At 32.9% G+C, this 19,814-nt stretch overlaps 3 protein-coding genes across 3 annotated transcripts; all 3 read right to left on the bottom strand.

The window, feature by feature from the left end:
* On the bottom strand, nucleotides 1-7,364 carry LOC111994149 (ABC transporter G family member 15). Its single transcript, XM_024026009.2, has 9 exons — nucleotides 6,819-7,364; nucleotides 4,640-4,719; nucleotides 3,493-3,954; nucleotides 3,184-3,306; nucleotides 2,092-2,223; nucleotides 1,579-1,863; nucleotides 1,207-1,479; nucleotides 1,010-1,117; nucleotides 1-512 (listed from the first exon to the last, which is right to left on the bottom strand). The coding sequence occupies exons 1-9, from the start codon at nucleotides 7,096-7,098 to the stop codon at nucleotides 156-158; spliced, it is 2,100 nt and encodes a 699-aa protein (XP_023881777.1). The 5' UTR covers nucleotides 7,099-7,364; the 3' UTR covers nucleotides 1-155.
* A 3,949-nt stretch (nucleotides 7,365-11,313) lies between these two features.
* Nucleotides 11,314-13,220, bottom strand: LOC111994124 (serpin-ZX). Its single transcript, XM_024025981.1, has 3 exons — nucleotides 13,023-13,220; nucleotides 11,762-12,080; nucleotides 11,314-11,651 (listed from the first exon to the last, which is right to left on the bottom strand). The coding sequence occupies exons 1-3, from the start codon at nucleotides 13,218-13,220 to the stop codon at nucleotides 11,314-11,316; spliced, it is 855 nt and encodes a 284-aa protein (XP_023881749.1).
* Nucleotides 13,221-18,457: 5,237 nt separating this feature from the next.
* On the bottom strand, nucleotides 18,458-18,985 carry LOC111994122 (serpin-ZX). Its single transcript, XM_024025980.1, has one exon. It carries the CDS (start codon nucleotides 18,983-18,985, stop codon nucleotides 18,458-18,460), a length of 528 nt encoding a protein of 175 aa, XP_023881748.1.
* Between the last annotated feature and the right edge of the window lie 829 nt (nucleotides 18,986-19,814).

Below are 19,814 nucleotides of genomic sequence, written 5' to 3'. Positions count from 1 at the left end.
GCATTAGAATACTAAAAAATTCCTATATTAAAAACTCAGAATTTTGTATTGTTGTTTTTCATTTGCTTATATTTGAGCAATAACAATGCTCATAAATAGCCACAGTTTTACTATAACAGCTGTAGCTTGTAAATCAAAAGTCTAAGTTGGTGCTTCTAGTGGAGAGGAGAATTGAGACCCTCTTGAGAAGATAGTGTGTGGAGAGGTTGATGCCTCTTTGAAGGGAATGATGGTATTTTCCTGAAGGAGGGCCTCTTATCAAGATGATGTAGGGCTCTCTTAGTAAAAAGTGTCTGACATAATGGTGAAGCTCTCTCCTTGAACTTGAGAATGATGAAGAAGAGTAGCCGGTAAAAAATGATGAGAACGACTAGAGCAGCCAAGTCCCACCACTTGGAATGATCTACTGGCATGCGATACAATTTTGTGATAACATCCTTGCCTTTCATTTTGGGGTCACCTGGTATAAGAGGATCGAATTCGAGTCCAATCAAGTCATTCTTGTAGGCTCCCTGGCCAATTTTGGTAAAAAAAATAATCAAAATCATTCATCAGTACAGTGGAAGTTGGACTAATTATAAAATAAACTAATTAGTGACCTATTTCTTAAACTTAAAGTAACCAGATGCAGTCAGTTATATATCTCAAAACATTATTGGGAGGCCTTAAATTTTCTTTGGTCACAATTTTTTGGAAAGTAAATCATATAACAAAACCAAGTAAACCTTTCTGAGCTGTTTATGCACCTAAAAGTAAAACAATTTACTTAACATTCTGGGCCTTGGAACACATTTCTGGTTGTAAAATACCAAAAAAAACTCATCTAGCCAAGAGGAAGAAAGTAACTACTTTTACAACTTTTGGTATTGATTTTGATTTATCTTCATTTTTCATATTTCATGAGTCATAACTGAACTAAATATATTTCTCAACCCCATCAGATACCTCAGTTGTTTTGACAGCATGAGCGATGAGCAAAATATGCATAACTTATTCACATAGACTGTACCTGTAGTGACCATGAGCCATAACTGAGATAGGAAACTGGGTAGCGCCAAAATGGCTTGGGAATATCAGACAGCAAGCGGAAGAACCCGGAGGTCATCATGAATATTCCCTGCATAAACAACCAATAGTGATGATGATGACAACTATGGCATGCTTAAGATGATGGAAATAAGACTTGTCTTAAGTATATGTTCTTACAATAATTCCTGCCCCTGTAATAATTCCCATTAGGAAATTTGGAACCAAAGAAGCTACAACCATCATGAGGCTCTCTATAACAGAAATGCAGGCATAAATGTTAAGGCAGTAGTAGACATAATGAGAAAATTCTGGCCGGAATTTCACCATGTAGTATGTAATAGTCCCAGTAGAAACTGCAATAGCAACCAAGAATGGAAATGAAGAAAGGAAGTTGGATAGAATATATACTGCTACTCCATAATACCCATTAAGCCTCTCTCGATAAAAAATCTGTTTCAAGGGTGAAAAAAATCATGAGGTTAAAATGAGAGGATAGAAAGTCCTCAGTAGACATTTTTTCCATATAATTTCATGAATGAGGTTGTTTACCTTCGTCTCTTCAATGAAGGATGGAAAGCCTCCAATTGACATAAATGTCATAAACCCTGTTACAAAACCACCACAGGCTCCTCTGGCTAAGATTGCTGTGTAGCCAGTGCCAACATCAAAATAGATGGTACCAACACATATAGATACAGCAATATAGATTATTATCCTCAGCCAGTAATATCCCACATCTCTAGACATGTTCACAGTTGATCTCTGTGTCAATGTTAAAAGTTGTTTCCACCAGCTTGCTTGACTGGACCTTTTTGTTTCAAATGCAATTCCTTCCTGCAAACATTAATTCATTCATATTTGTTATGAAAAATAACAAACATATCTGACATCACTCAATAACAGTTTCACGTTTTGGGATATAATTGTGTTTGTATATCAAACATATTAGTACAAATTTCTTTTTTACATGTTCTGGTGACATTGGTGTACTGTGGATCTTAATATGCACCATGCAGAAATCATCACTGGAATAAAAATGAATATCTAGGTTGAAATGCTTACAATGGTTGATATTTCTCGAATCCTAGTTTTTGCCCTTTTTGCATATGTTGACCACCTGTACTTCTCAGAAAGCCTTGCTTTGATCTCTGCTGTAGGCAAATTCATTAAAGAATCTGATGAAGTGGGGACATCCTATAATAACATGCCAGAGAATAATAATTACTAGGCATGTAGTAATGATTAGAAACTATAAAATAATAGTTATTAGTATCAAACACAGTTTGGAATAAAAATGAAAAAGATGAGGAGTTTGAAGAGTCTAAGGGGGCTTTCAGACATGAGTTTATTTTGCTTCCTTCCTTCAACAAAAAAAATTGGTATAGAAAGTAAATTTGTTCACAGTCGGCATGTTATTTGGTTAAGTAACAAAATGAGAACTACATAGCCTTTAAATTAACAGGAACATTCTACTTTGAAAATCAATAGAAACAGTAATAGCTGCTACTAGAATAGAAAGGAACTTTATGAGAGCTTGGAGACAAAGTTCGGAATTTCTGGGAAGGTTTGCAAGGCAATTAGGATAATTGATTATAAAACCTTATGATTGAATGCCATGTCAAGGCATAATTGATAGATTGCCAAATCTGGAAAGAAACAAAATGTGTCTCACATGTTTCTTTGTACTACTAAGGATATTTATGTAATCCTTAAGTACAAAATATTATGAGAATATGAATTGTTGCTGCTGTCAAAAACTTAGAGAAGTTGATATCTCAGGGATTATTTCATGAAGGTGAGAACTTGGTAGTTCTGAAATGAATTGTCTGCATTGGAAATTTACGAAACAACTTTGGATCCTGTTACTTCTATCAGTGTTACACCAGCCATGCTTTGCTAATAAGAGGCCTAGTGACTTTCATGACAAGATGGCAAATGTTACACCCTCAATCACCAAGAAAATGAATATTTTGAGTGAACTTCAAAGTCAAGTAGATTCTAAAAGAATCAAAGATGTTCCACATCTAATATATACAGAAATTAAAGAAATTGAAAGGGGATTTGCCACAGCAATTTCACATTAAACACAGCCACAGTAATATATACCAAGTATCCATATACCACCTAAAGAGTTTGGCTCAAAGTAAAACATACGTGAAGTCTTTGAGACCCTTTCAATGTGGCAGTTACAACGTCAAAATCTGAATTGACACAGCGTAGGAAATGATCAGAAGGATTCCTTCTACTTGGACATGGAAAACCCGCCTCAGCAAAGAACTGTAAGAATCATGAAACAGCTTAGATTACCAAGAAGATACTCATTATGAATTTTAAATCAAATTAAACCTTTTAAGAGTGAGATGTTCTTATTTTTTAAAACAGCAAAAATTTATTGTGCCAGCATCAAACTCTTATATTGCAAAGCCATGCTTGTGATAAAGAGGAATATGTAAACTATTATACCTCTATTGCCATCTTTGCTTCTCCAAAATAAACAGTTTCACCACTAGACAGTAAGAAAAGGTCATCAAAGAGTGCAAAGACTTCACTACTTGGCTGATGAATTGAAGAGATAATGGTCCGTCCATCACGAGCAATATTTCTAAGAGTTTGAACTACAAAGAAAGCTGAGGCACTATCAAGGCCACTGGTGGGTTCATCAAGACACAATAAACAAGGTCTTGTGAGGATTTCGAGTGCAATACTTAATCTTTTCTTCTCACCACCACTTAAGCCTCTTAAGTGCCAGTTGCCAATCAATCTATCTGCACAATCTTGGAGACCCATTTCAATGATTGTTCCCTCCACAACGCCATTGAGTTCTTCTTTGGTCATTTTAGTTGGAAGCCTCAAATGTGCTGAGTAAGTTAAGGTTTCCCTCACAGTGAGAGTTCCTAACAACACATCCTCTTGAGTTACATAAGCCTGAAATTTGCACATACAATAGTGAATTAAATTGAAACAAAATTAATCTACGTGCAGATTTAAAGACAAAAGGGTCAGCTAGATGACCATTGCAATCATTTTACAGCAATTTTATGCATATGGATTTAATTGATCATTTTGATCTCGAGGTTTCAAAAGTTTAGCATTTTCAACAGACTTAAACTTTATGTTACAAATAATCTGCAATGTCTAAAGAAATTATGAATGATAGTATTTCATTTTATTTAAGTTGAGGTAGGAAAGTGATCTAAATACTACATTTTTTGTTTTAATAAGTTATCAAATAATTTTAAAGTGAACTGTTGTAATGTGTTAGTGTTAGTCCTGTCACACACCTTTTTTTTTTTTTTTTTTTGGTTAATGTAACCAACAGTCTTACTTGATGAATATGTGGCCTTTTAACACTGTATCTAGATTGATCATTCAAGGAATCATTTTGACAGATGAACCCAATATAGATAAATCAATTCAATGGACACATAAAAGACTAAACTGAGGTAGCTATTGAAGGACATTCTTATTGCAATCTGGATGCTTCAAGGCTTGAATTTAAATCCATGATATTCAAAAGCTAGCATACGATACTTACAACAGCACCATAGTCTAGTGCTTCAAGGCTTGAATTTAAATCCATGATATTCAAAAGCTAGCGTACGATACTTACAACAACACCATTGTCTAGTGACCTCTTCTTCCCATTGAAAAGAATATTTCCAGTCATGACAACGTTTCTTGAGAGTCTACCTGTGTCAAGGTCAAGGATTCTTATATGTAAAAAAAATATAGGAGACAATAAGTCAATAACTAGATTGATCTTTTTTTAAATAAAAATACATTTTCTGTCTTGCCAAATAACAAGAGGTAAATATTATTAGAATAATAGTTAAATGATTAATTCACATGTTTCTAATAACTTAACGTGTAATATTTTAATATTAAAAATGCCAAGTGTTGAGCCTAACATGTTAAGGAGTCTGAGTTCACCATGAGTAGTAATGTTAGGACAATAATTAAATGATGAAATTTGTAATTTCTTAACAACTTAATTTTTGAGACAAGTTGTAGACCAAACTCTACACTATTAGAAACTTTAGAGTAGAAGAGGAACTCATCTTTAACCATAAAGACATAGTTCCAATTTTTTTTTTAAAGTGAAAATTTATTTTATTTTATTTTTTCTAATTTCTTTTTACTTTTCCCACATTATCACGCAAGGAAAAATAATATGAGATGGACAACCCCTGTAGTGGGCCACAATTAGTCAACAATGAATTAATTTTTCTTGTCGGCTGTCAATATCAAATTAAGTCTATGACTAGGATATTATTATGGTCGTCCAATGGGTGAAGAACTTGGGCCTTTTGTTTTGGGAGGCCCAATGACAAGGAAAGAAGAACAAAGCACAACAGGAAGAACAGTTAGGACCATAACTCTGAAAAGTGTATGCGGCGAATAAAAAAATTGTGAATTCATATAAATGTGAATTCATATAAAAGTGACCAAAATATAACGGCTATTCATAGTTTGCCAAGTTAAAGCTATAGCAAAGTTGTGGTACAAAAATTATAATCTTAGAACCACTCGATATTAATGGAAATGGCTGAAATTGAGATGGGACCTCAAAATAGACATTGTTAGGCAGGTTGCACAATTACCTGATCTGTGGTCCTATTGGGCTGACCATTCTTTGGTTTCAAGAGCTAATAGAATATCACTTATGATAGGCCCTAATTCCCACTTTGTGACAAAAATTGTAGCAAAAAATTGTTAGCCCAGACAACCTTATTTGAAGGATCAAAATAGGAAGCATTTGAACATTGACTCATTAATATATGTCGGTGGTGATGTTACAGCAACTCTAGATCTTATCCATGATTTGGACGCGTGTGCCAAACCAAGTTTGTCCCATAGCTTGATGGGATAAATCTAGTCCCTCTTGGGAAACCTTCTTGATTATTCATCAATGTTTTTCCAACAATCTACTAGTTGGTGTGGCGGACCTTTACAAATTACTAGGAGTTTTGTGGTTATCTCCCATAGGGAGAACCCAAATTCAAATATCTTCTTGTTGTAAGGAAAAGAAAATCCACTACTCAATTCTTCTTCTTAGAAAAAATAAATTCAAGAGAGAAGGGGTTTGATGATACTAGAAAACATTGATGAATTTGGGCCAATTACTGTTTGACAGAGTCAGCTAAAAAAAATTGAAAATTATGAAGAAAATTCAAGTTTGGGAAGGGAAAGAGTGGTCAACCAAATTCATGATTTTAAATAGAAAACTATGGTTTACATGTCTGTGCTCCCAAACTGCCAATAAAGCAAATCTTTAACCCTAGAAAAGGTTCTTTGTCCAGGCACAACAAATAGTCAAAAACATGCATTTCACCAAAAAATGCTGCCATAAACACAATCAAGTAAATCACACCATTAAAAAAAAAAAAAAAAAAAGACTAAATCACAACTTTATTTATGAATCAGAAAGAAACCTAGAAAGTATACATTATTTTTGTTACTTTGTCACCCAAAAAGTGAGGGAAATTCAGATTATTTCCTAGAAGGTGGGAACGAAAACACACCAATCATTTTGTATAGCAAGTACGATTTGAAAGAAGTAATTAGTAGACAGTCTTGATCTTTGTGCAGTTTGAATAAAGTAATTGGTAGACAGTCTTGAGTAATTGTTTTCCACTCAAGACTATCTACCAATTTATTTTTTCAAATTGCACAATGATAAGAATTTTGTACATTATTATTATCATATTGTGTCTCTCAAGATATGTTTAGAACAGAGGGAAGTGGAGAGGAAAGGACACCTAGAGATAGAGATAGAGAGAGTAACAAACCTGCTAATGAATCAAGGAGTGTGGATTTCCCAGACCCAGAAGGACCCATTATAGCCATGATCCTACCAGGCTCAGCATACCCAGTTAGTCCATGTAGCAACCTCTTGGTTGGTTTATTTTTCCCAAAGTTTGGAAGCACAACTGTGAGATCTTCCCACGCCAAATAGGTCCCTCTCTCAGCTCCCCCATTCCATACCACCTTCTCACCACCACCACCACCACCACCACTACTTTCACCACCTCCACCTCTATGAAAACTACTAGCTACCTCAATCTCCATAGTATATCTACCACCACACCTAAACTAAAAGTTTTTTAGATGTGTAGGTGATCAAGCAAAACGCATACTAATAAGAAAGAAAAGAGTACAGACGGCCATTTACATTATGTGACAGAACAACAGTCACCAGACACCTACCAATCAATGTTGCCTTGAATGGATGTGCATACAAAAATTATGAAGAGAGAGAGAGTGTGTGTGTGAGAGTTAATGGTTGTGGGTTAGAATTTAGATGAGAATCATATGGGTGGCAAGTAAAGGAAATTAATGCGGGGTGGTGGTGCATATGAAAAGTGTGCAGCTGGATATGCCTACTAGGTTAGGTTTTTGATAAAGTTGATGGCTGCTTATAACTATTAACCAATGCTTTATTAATCTGTGCAAGTAATTAAGACCCTTGGTCCACTCGTTTCAATTTGAAACATTTCACAATAGTGACTCCGATTGTGATACTAATTTGTCATGCCAACCAAGGAATGGTATGGTATTTAGTCATTAAATAAGCAAAAGTTGTTAGTAGTTATACGGTGAGGAATAGCTAGCTAGCTAGCTAAATAGTATTTGTATATACTTTTTATATAGTAGTACATGACAGAATTGAAGAGCTCTTTGCGGCCAAGAAACACACATGAAACATGATCTATTTCCGGAACTAAAACCTTCTTTTCTATTCCTACTCGCATTTCTTGTACAACATTTGCATTGTGCAAGGTAAATGGTATATGTAGAGGAATTTTAGCATCAAAGCAAAAAAGCAAGCCAACATCCGGTTTTGTATTTGTCTTGTATCCTAAAATAAATTTAGAATTGTGCTACAGTACCATCACTGTAGCACAATTGTAAAAGGAAATAATATTTTTTTATTCATTCCTCTCTCCTTTCACACTCTATCTCACGTCTCAATCTCTATCTCTCTCTCCGTGTCTCATTTTTGGTTTTTATTTATGTTTTGAAATATATTATTTTAATATGTTGTATTGTAAAATAAAAATTGGGATGTGAGATGTATTGTAAAATGGTATGGTATAATTGATAAAGTAGTTTTTTGAGATGGTAAAATAGAATATGATAGAGTTTCCGGATGGGAATGCTCTTAGGCTGTACTTACGTAATATGTATCACATTTCAATGGTAAATATTGGTAAAATGGCACATGCCACGACTCATTGGTAATTGAGCACTAGTAAACTGGCACATGCCATATATGTGCGGAAAATGTGTGTATATGGTTAAGAGAGAGAAGATGGTATCTAGGGGTGTGTTGCTAACCTGTCAATTCGAAAAAACTACCCCAATCTAACCCAATCCGCCTGGTTGAACCGTTTTCTTAGAGGTTAGTGAGTTGGGTTAAGTTGTGAATAATTTTATTTTATTTTTATTTTTTTACAGTGGGTCGGGTTGGGTTCGGGTCATAAGATTTATAAATCTGCCTAATCTAATCTAACCTAACCCACCTATATTTAATATATATTTTTAAAAATATTATGCAATTTTGTTATTTACTTTTTTGCCCATTTTCCTAAATAAAATACAAACTCTAAGTTCTCTCCATATAGTTTGATGTCATGCTTAGGATTATTTAGTTATAAATTTACTCTTATTTTATTATAAATTTTCAGTCTTTATAACTCTAAGTTACTACTACAAATGTTAGGTCATTTTGTAGTAGTACTCTAGTTATGTAATATATTATAAGTCTGTTTAAAAAACTATATATACTACTTTCGTGTTTGTGTGTTCTAATAAGTAATACTGTTGTGGGTTCCAGCTAGCTTAACTGGTAAAGTCTCTGATGGTTGTATAAGAGATCCGTGGTTCAATCCCTGCCTACAACAAAAACTGATTGGTGTCTTGGTATGATAATAAAGAGTAATTATCAGGAGCGAACACCATAGGTTAAAACTCTCTAAAAAAAAAAAAAAAAGTATTACTGTTTCCTCAAATAATAATAATAGTAATAATAGTAATTATTATTTTAAAAAAAAAAAAAAAACCGTCCAACCCGATATGTGCATAGATTATGGTCAGAATTTCCTATTGATTTTTATGGATGACTTAGTTAGACGACATCAAGATTTCTGTCGTTTATGGTAAACATATCTGATACACTGCCGTTTAAATGATAGTACTACCAGATTGTGCTTCACTTCTTCAAAGAATGGGAAACCAAAACCACAACCAGACCTAGTTAGACTTAGAGGCCTTAAACTTGGGGGGCAGAGCTTTAATGAATACTCCGTAGTAGCAGTTATCTCAGACAAAGAACCAAGAAAATCCAATGAAAATAGGTCCAATTATTACATACACGAATAGATATAGATTACTACACACTCCAAAATCTATAGGTAGTTGTCCCTCAAAATGAAAAATCTTATCATATGCTCAAAGGATTAAATCTACTCCAACTACCTATGCAGTTGAAACTTGAAACATGTTCCACCACATTACATAGAAGCTGAGTTTTCAAGAGTATAATGCAAAAGAGGAAATGCTAACGAGCACTCGTTAATAACTCATTTAAAGAAAGGTTTTATTAGAAATGAAAAAAAAAATTAATTAATATTTTGACAGTTTTTTTCAATATTTCTCATAAAAGTGGTATCAAAACTTTCCTAAAATTGATTATTAATAAGTGCCTTAAGCGCACTCGTTAGCATGACCCATGCAAAAGCAATAGAATTTTATATGGTACATACTTTTTTTTTTTGGGTACCATAATTATGTAATCTTAATCATTAAGATAGGATATTACCTTGTTTAATATATATTTTTAAAATAAAAAACAGGTCTAATTATTACATACACGAATAGATATAGATAACTACACACTCCAAAATCTATAGGTATTTGTCCCTCAAAATAAAAAATTCTTATCATATGCTCTAAGGATTAAATCTACTCCAACTACCTATGCAATTGAAACACGTTCCCCCACATTAAATAGAAGCTGAATTTTCAAGAGTATAATGCAAAAGCAATAGAATTTTATATGGTACATACTTTTTTTTTTGGGTACCATAATTATGTAATCTTAATCATTAAGATAGAATATTATTAACTTGTTTAATATATATTTTTATAATAAAAAATCATTAAGATTAAGTAGCTATGACATATACACACACTTTAAGTAGCAATAATACTGTAAAGTGTAAGACTATCTAGCTGCAAGCGACTTCTGACATTTAATCATGTAAAATGGGGCTTTTTTATAAGAAGGTCAACCCACTGGGGTCCCATTCTTATGAATTCATATAAAAATTTGTATTAACTCACTAAATGCTCCTCTATATAGCTACTGTAGTGCCATATTGCTGGAAAAAAAGTTAACATAAATATTGCACATCCTGCTAACATATGATGACTTTCATTTTAATTTTTAAAGCAACAACAAAAAAGCCTTTCATATCACTTGTTACAAAGAAGAAAAAGAAAAAGACAACTAAATATTGGCTGTTTCATATCATACTAGTACTTTGAAAAATTCCAAATTTATCTTACAAATCACTTGTTGATGAATCAAATAAACAGAAAAACCATGCTTGTGAGATTTGTTCAAATTATCTTGCTAATTTTTGTGAATTAATTGATATAAAGACTATAGGTGCCACAGAAGAAGAAGGAAAAAAAAAAAAGGAAAAAGAAAAAAGAAAAAGAAAAAAAAAAGAGAGCAATGTTTGTTTCACATCAATTGTTGCATACAATCATACACAAATATTTCATTGCAAATTGTGTGTATGTGTATGGTTGTGTGCAACAACCTAATGTGCATATTAGCCAAAACCAAATCCTGATAAATAAAATCTTGGACCGCTACTTGAAAGCCCATTGTAAACTTAGTTGGGAGAGAAATTTTATCTATTTGATAGCCATTCGTAGTACTTCACAAACAAATCTTAATATTACTATAATCAAGAGAATCCAAATGATATAATTAGACAAAAAGACAATGGCTGAGTGAATTCAAATTAGATTAGCATTGAGTTTCCATGTCAAACTGATCAATTTGGAAAAGATTTATTAAATGAAATCATATCTTGTTTGTTTGATAAAATTAGAGTAAATAATTTGGTATTTTTATTTTAGGAATAAAAGCAACCATCACAATTGAGAGAATAAAGAAAAAATATTCATAAATCATTGGCAACACATAAAACAATACTATAATCCCCTTACCATGAAATTATAATGAGAAAAACAAAAACCAAACATCAATTATCCCAAGAGAGGATTAACCACTGCTCCAACAAAAAGGGGTATCCTAGACTCGTCTTCCATGATCATGAACACGAAAGGATGATCAGCAACAAATGGTACGGGTGGTGGAGCATCTAAACAACAACCACAATCTAACTCAGTAACAGCAGCTGCTTCTGTTCCTGTTTCATTAACCTCGATAACTGCCTTATGATTAATAGATGCAGATGCAGGAAATTCTTGACCGTGTGGAGAACAAAGCATTATAGAAGGCTCTTTCAATCCCAATTCCTGCATAACCTGTGAAACTCGGAAACGACACGAAAACTTAAACTTTGGAATCCAAAAATAGCTCACTGTTGTTGGTTTTAACATAAGTTGATGCTTTAAGAACTCATCAGGATTGGTGTTAAGTTGTTGTAGTAAATTCTTTAACCCGTCTCTCTCATCTGGGAGATAGATATACATTGAGAATCGCCGTTGATCTTGCTCATTTTGATAAGGCAACCTGAGAACCTTGAAACCCTCAAATGATCCATATTGTTCCCATCCATACCCCTGGTACATGAAGGGAGCTTTGACTTCTTCTCCATTGAGTAGATAAAAGTTTTATCAGAAGTATTGCTAACATCAAAGATAGGATCCCAAGTTCCTTTGAAGTAAAGAGCATTTGCAAGGATAACTTTGAGCATATCAAGATCTTCACTACTGTCTAGGATCCCTTGTATAAGCCCTTTGGTTTCATTCTTAACCCATGAGTTTACTTCATCCACCACTTCATCACCCTTCACAAAATTATATCAATGATTAACAATCAATCTATGTTCATCAGCACTTTACAGCCAAAGAAACCATGCAGAGGAGGAATAGTAGCAGCAATAGTCGAATTACTTAATCAAAAAAAGGTTGTGCAATTAATTTTTTTTTTTTCTTTTGAATCTCATTGAATTACATATTTACTATATTCTTAAATCAAATTTTATTTACCATTCAATCCATACATTCATCTTTTATTCATAATAATCTTCAAATACAAAATTAATTTTAATATTTAAACATTTGATTTTGGATTCAATTTGAATCGGCATTTGACTCCAGCTTTCATCTATTTGGTTTGGAAAATATAGAAACTATCAATTTTTTTAAACTTAGTCAAAATCAGTAACAAATTGTTCAATGATTATATCAAATTTTCTCTTCAAAAGAAAATATTAATTTTTTTCTTGGCCAAGGAGACAATTTAATATTCTAAATTGTAAAAGCTATTATTATTTTTTTATTAAAAAAAAAAAATCTTGTTGCAAACAGATTATCAAAACGTAGTCATAATTAACCAAAGGCAAGATTCATCATGTTCGAAATTTCTTTTTACAAGATTTCAATTGCTAAAAATCTTGCTAGGGTTTTCACATTAAGTGAGTGTTTGGATTCACGTTTGCGCATCTGCGTTTTCACTTTTCAGCGTTTTCCTCTTCTTTTTTTTTTTTTTTTTAGCCGCAGTTGTTGACTTTTCTCCTGTGTACTGTTCATGAGACTATTCATTTTTTACTTTTCAGCAACTTTTTCATTAAAAATTGGTCCTATAGCAATATTTACACATTTAAAAATTATTTTGCTATAGTGTTTTCAGTTTTCAGCAAAATAAGTTGTATCCAAACGAACTCTAAAAAGAAAAAAAAAAAAAAAAGAGTAAATACGTAAGACACAGAAAGACACGAGTAGATTACCTTATTTTCAAAATCCATGGCTTTGGATTCAACTTTATAAATACTTTGGAGAGTTTCTTTGAAAAAAGGCTTCAAAGAATATCTTTGATCCACCCAACAACCATTAGCGACAGAGAGAAGAGGATCTCTAGGCTTCCAAGAGCCTTTACTTGATGCAACATTCATCAATTCTAAAGACTTGCTATTGAGTTCATCCATGCTTTTACAACCCAAAGAAGAAAGAAAGTCCTTTAATCCATATGCTCATCTGTTCCCGCAGTGAGCAAACTCAGCATGGTAGCGACTGGCAATGGTGAGCATGCAAAGTTTTTGTGAAAACCCTCCTTGGCTTCATTGAGAAGGGCTTGCTTCACTATTTGCAAATTGAAGTCCATGGTTTTGGCTGGGAACAAAGACGGCTTGTTAGTGCTAGCCTGCTAGGGTTTTATTATGATTTTGCACTAGCTAATATATATTTTGTCACAGAAACTGGAAAGGTCATGTATTCACGCTAAGGCTTTCTCTCTCTACATTATTTTCATACTCTATTAGTTTTTGAATTTTATCATATGTGCGCAATTGGTCCTTCAAGGTTTAAGTGAGCATAATTGGTACTTTAAATTTTCTAAATAAGTTCTTCGGTTAACTTGAGTGCAATTGTTTATTTTGAAAACTTGAAGGACTAATTGTGCTTATTTGAAATTTGAGGGACCAATTACACATATAGGGTAAACTTCAGGGATTAATATATATATATATATTGTGGGGAGAAAAAAACCAGAGCTACTTAATGGGCCCGGGACACCCTGTTAAGGACTATTATATTTCCGAGGAGCAATAGGTAGTTGGGGCGGCCCATCTGAAGCAGGAAGCCCAGAAGTAAAGGGGGAGTACCGTCCGAAGGGGTCATTACTGGTCCGAAGACGTCTTACTCCTCGGCCACAAATAGCCTTGATTAAACAAACGTGTGGAAGGTTCGAATAATCTTCCTAACAATCCCAATGATAATGATAAGATCTGGGTGGATCCGGAGATGATCAGAACTAAAAAATATCTAAAGGAAAAGCTGCTACCACCATATTTAATGCATTGCAACAGCTTTTCTGGCCGCATTTATGTGGAGAAGACCCCTGAACAGTGTAACCTCGGCTATCGCCACTCATAAAGAACTAAAGTAGACACATAACGTGACATGCACTTGAGTAGATACGTAGATGAAGAACAGGTGGACGATGGAGATGATAGGAGAGGATGCTATATAAAGAAGAAGGGTCCCTGATAACAGGGGGACAGAGGAGAGAGAGAAAAAGGAAGAGAAAAGTTTTACTGTAACTTTGAATGTTGTAACCATTGCTCACTTAATAAAACATCTCTTCGGACATTCATTTATGGAGTCGTTCAAGCATTAGTTCATGTTATCATCACTGCAAGTAACTTAGCCAACCATTGTTTACTTCATAACCAGTCTAGCTCTTTCGTCCACTCTCTACAAATTTATTGTCCTGGGTTCGCTGGGCTTTCAACCCATATCTTTTGAGTTTGGGCTACAAAAACGGACCCTATATATATATATATTAAGAAAGACATTATTTTCATACTTGATATTTATTAACTATGACAAATTGGTAGTCTTCTTCTTTTTTTTTTTTTTTTAACAACTCTCTCTGTTTACTACCCTTAAGATTCCAATAATTCACCAAAAGCAATATAATCTTATCTCTTATCCCTTCCTAGTTCCTGTTTATTAAGAGAATATGATTTTTTTGGTTTCCATTTTTCATTAGTTTTAGAACTAGCTCTACTATTTAGTTCAAATTAATTTTCTCAAAAACACAGCAATTAAATTAAGATCATAAAAGTATATTAACTAATAATTCAAAAATCTTTTTTTTTTTTTTTGAGTCCAAAGAAAGATATATAATTAAACTTAAAAGATAAATTTCAAGGAAAGACTTATTTGATCAGCTAACAACCACTAACCATGAAAAAATATATTCCGAAATAGCAAAACTTAAATATAGTTTCTTAGATGCTACATCCTCCTCTCTCATTATCTCTCTCCCTCACTCAAATTCAAGGGTAATCATCAATTCCTTCACTAGATAAGCATATCCATACTTTTCACAAAGATGCTACTGAGTCGCCTCACTAGCTGCTAAAGAGCAATCTATTCTTTGGTTAGAGTACTGATGGGTGCATAGGTGGGGGATTTGAAGTGAGAAAAGGCCACACACAAAGTCCACCTCTTACAGCATAAAAACTCAGAAATAATGCTGCTCTTTGGATTTTTCTTTTTCTTTTTTTTTTTTTTTTTGTGTGGCATGCTATGCGTTGATTCTGCCTGAAAGTGTCAATTTTTTAATTTTCTTTTCCGGCTGAATGCGAATTCTGTTGTACGTAGATTATGGTCAGGATTTCCTAGTGATTTTTATGGATAACTTAGATTAGACACTTAAAATTATGTAAGAATGGCTATCGGTTTAGAAAAAATGTCATATTTAATTTCTATTATTTATTTCTACTCAACATCAAATAGTTTTAATTTCATATAATTTAAAATTTATATATATATATATATTGAAGATTATACTATAAAAGTAGAAAGTTGATATCTACGTACGCAAGGTTGTCAAAATCGCGATCCGGATCGTAAAATCGCATGATTTTACGATCCCACCTCACCAAAAAGATTAAAATCGTAGTAAAATCGTAAAAATGTTAGGATCGTAGGTAGGATCGTGTAGGATCGTATAGGATCATAGGATCGTATGGGATCCTACCGATCCTACCATTTGGCTTTTTTTTTTTTCTTTTTTTTTTCTTTTTTAATGTGGGATTCATTTGGGTCATTTGGGTAAGTCCAGTAAGATAATCCACGGTCCACCTAAAGGTCCTAAACCCACAAGCCCAATGGGTTATCAGAACCCAATAATAAATTGAAGTCCCAAATTTACCCCTATCTCAACATAAAATCTCAAAAAAACCTTTAGTATTAAGTTAAATGTTTTCAAAAACAAAACCTAAATATTTTAGAAACACTAAGCTCCAGCAAACCAGCACCTCTGTCCCGCGCCTCCACAGCCCTCTGTCGAAAACCCAGCCCCTCTCAGCCTTCTCAATGATGTTGCCGTGAGCCATCCCATTGTTGCCTTTAAGCTTTATGGTAATTTGCTTTGGTAGTTAGTAGTTTATCATTTATTTGTACTTTGATAGCTTGATTCCAGATTGTTGTGTTGTGTATATGATTTTGACAAAGCTTTTAAAGTTTTTATTTTTCTATTTTGTTAACTAAATTAAGTAAAATTTGAAAAATTATGAAACAGGATCTTCAGTATTTGATTCTTTGAGAAATATTAGTAAACACAATTAGTAGTTTAGAATTGCACACAATTAGCTAGTTTACCTTAGATTGAGAAATCTCTTTTGGATTACATATTGTAAATTTGTAGTTATGTTAGCTAGTTTTTATATGCTAACTAGCCTAACTTATTTTGGATTTGGAACTTAGAATTTGGAAAATATTTTCCATATGTGTAGATAATATTTTGGTACTAAGTTGCTAATTAAACATGTACTAAACTTTTTAGATACATTATGTCAAAAGTTAAATATATTTTGTTTCGATAGAATGACATAAGAACTTTGTAGTATGTGCAAATTACATTTTATTATGCAATTTTTTTTAATGGATGGATTCATATTTTAAGTGATTATATAACATACAAAGTCATTATCAATAGGTTTTTTGCTTAAAATCTGAAAATAGATAGGATCTTACGATCCACGATTCGATCCTGCAATCCACGATCCTACCTACCTCCCACGATCCTACGTAGGATCCCGATTTTGACAACCTTGTATGTACGTATACTATTAGTATAATTCCTATACATCGATTTGAAAGTAAACTATATCCAAAGAGTAGTAGCCAACATGAAATAAAGGTGTATGTTTGAATGTGATAATAGGAAATGAATAACAGAAGAGCCTGTTCAGTAACATTGTGGATTTTTTGGAAAGCTGAAAAACCAAAGCAATAGGTTGGTGTTACCCACTTTCATTTGCAAAATTTCCATGATTCTCTCAAGAATATTTGGTATTATTGTAGAAGCTTCCATTCTACAATAGTTTGTAATTGTCCAAGACTAGGCATAAAGCATAGTGCACATGCATATATCTAGGTGAGTTATTTTATTCTATGTAACATTATTCTATGTAACATTATTTTCGATGGTAATTTGTTGTTTTAGGTCTCAAGTTGTGATTTGCCACTAGCCAACGAATGCTTACTCAAATGGCACTTCCTACCCACATAAAAATGCAATGAAAGGGTGAGTTCATGCATGCAAGATGGCCAGCTATATAATGAGAGAGAGAGGCTTGCAATTGTTTTTTGTTTTATGTATTGATGTGAACTTGACCAATGTTTTGTCAACTTTCTATCCAGAACCTTGTAGCTTAGCTAGTTAATACTTGATATCTCTTGATATTTCTAATGAAGGCATTTAAGGTGCAATCTCTCATCTTCAACTATAAATATCGAATTCTATAAATAAATAAATAAAAACAAAAAAAAAATTGAGGAAAAGAAAAAAAAAATCCTTATTCAATTTCCATGCCATCTTCCAGAGCATAGCTTTTAAATTATCTCTTGTAATTGCTGAGTTCATGTACTGCAGATTTTGGAACAGCCGTTCTAATGGCCTAATTAAATTTAAAATTATGCAAGAATGGCAATGGCTATCTATTTAGAAACAATCATATTTGTTTTCTCAAAAAAAGAAGAAGAAATAATCATATTTAATTTCTATCATTTATTTGTATTCATCATTGAATAAAAGTAGGAATCTAAAATCCATGTATGCTTTTAGTATAATCTCTACACCATAAAAGTAAGAATTTAAAATTCACATATGTTTTTAGTATAATTTCTACACCGGAGCCAACATGAAATAAAGTTAATAGTGAGCATTAACTGACTTTTCAACATACGCACGCTCGCACATACATATTTGCTAATAGAAATTCTTGTAAAGTCCGATACAATTATGAAGCTCTCTTGAAAGGTTATATAAACGGATAGAAAAAAACTTTGTTTCAACTTTGTTTATTAGAGACATATTATGCAAAGCATGGGTTATTTGCCTAGTAGATATAGCATAAATGTGAGTAGGATTTTTTTTAACGTTATGTCTACCACTCTACCTTCCGCACTAAGATTTAAGCTTATAACATTGAAAATATATATATATATATATATATTAAAAGCTAAAAACAATTCATATACGAGAAAGTATTGTTACTCAAAAAAGAAAATATTAAACTTTATCATCCCAATGACAAATAAGGAAAAACAAAGAAAACAACATCATGTTTCCAAGAGAGGATTAACCACAGCTCCAACAAAAAGGGGTATCCTAGACATGTCTTCCATGATCATGAACATGAATGGATGATCAGCCTTGAATGTCAAGGGCGGCGGTGGTTTTTTGAAATTGAGCACAACCTGCAAGACAATTAGAGGTGACAGCGGCTGCTTCTGTTCCCATTTCAGTATATGCCTTGTGCTCAATAGCTGTTGCAGGTCCAAGTACAACAACTTCATTACCATCAGGAGAATGAAGCACTATGGAAGGTTGTGTCATTCCCAATGACTCAATAACCTTTGAAACATCAAAATCATATGGAAACTTGAACTTTGGAATTCTGATATTTCTAATTCGCTCTTTTTTCAACATAAGTTGATGCTTTAAGAACTCTGAATTGGGATTAAGCTGTTGTAGTAAATTCTTTAACCCATCTCTCTCGTCTGGAAGATAAAAATATATGGAAAATTGTCGTTGGTCTTGCTTGTTTTTATAAGGCAACTTGAGAACCTTGAAACCATCAAAGGATCCATAAAGATGTGTGCCAGGTCCCCGGTACATGAAGGGAACCTCGACTTCTTCTCCATTGAGTAGGTAAAATTTATCATCTTTAGTCATTTCAACGACAAAGGGATCTTCCCAAATTTCTTTGAAGTAAAGAGCATTCGCAAGGATGAGCGCTGTTTGATCATCAAGATTCTTTAGAATCTCTTTTATAAGCCCTTTAGTTTCATTGTTAACCCATTAGTTCACTTTTTCCACCACATCAACCTTCACAAAATCATTTCGACGATTAACAATTAATTTATCACAAGATGAGAGGTAGCAATAGTCGAATTATTATTATTTATAAAAATAAAAAATAAAAAAACGATTATCACGTATATTGGAAAACATCTATATATATATATATAACAATATGGAAGTGGTTGAGCTTCTTAATTCTTCTTTTCTTTTTTCTTTTCTTTTTTAATATTTCTGACACATCTTATATATTAGTTGAAACCGATTAAAATTAACTATTCTATACTACTAATTAAGCAACCCAAAAATAAAATATTTGCCTAAATTTTGTTTGATATTCTTTGAGTAAACTATCTTATTATTTATTAGAATTAGTGATCATATATAAAAACGTTTCTTTACTGAAATAGAGGGTGTTTTATCATAGGCGCCATAAATAATTTCCTTGTATCTATTCTACCTACCAAATGTATTAAAATTAAAAAGTTTTTCCAACGCTATAACTTTTATATCACAACTTATATCACAATTCTAATGTGACAATCTTTGAATGATAGTCTATTACTTTCAAATGAATCTATCATTTTTTTTCCACCATTTACAATCAACCATGTTAAGGTTATTGTAATAGTTGTGCCACAAAAGTTGTGTCCATAAATTTTCTCAAAATTAAAACACAACATTTTTATCATTTATGAAAAAG

This window comes from Quercus suber, unplaced genomic scaffold (genome assembly GCF_002906115.3).
Source record: "Quercus suber isolate HL8 unplaced genomic scaffold, Cork oak 2.0 scaffold_46, whole genome shotgun sequence".
Lineage (NCBI taxonomy): Eukaryota > Viridiplantae > Streptophyta > Magnoliopsida > Fagales > Fagaceae > Quercus > Quercus suber.
This window is presented reverse-complemented; position numbering and strand designations above follow the sequence as displayed.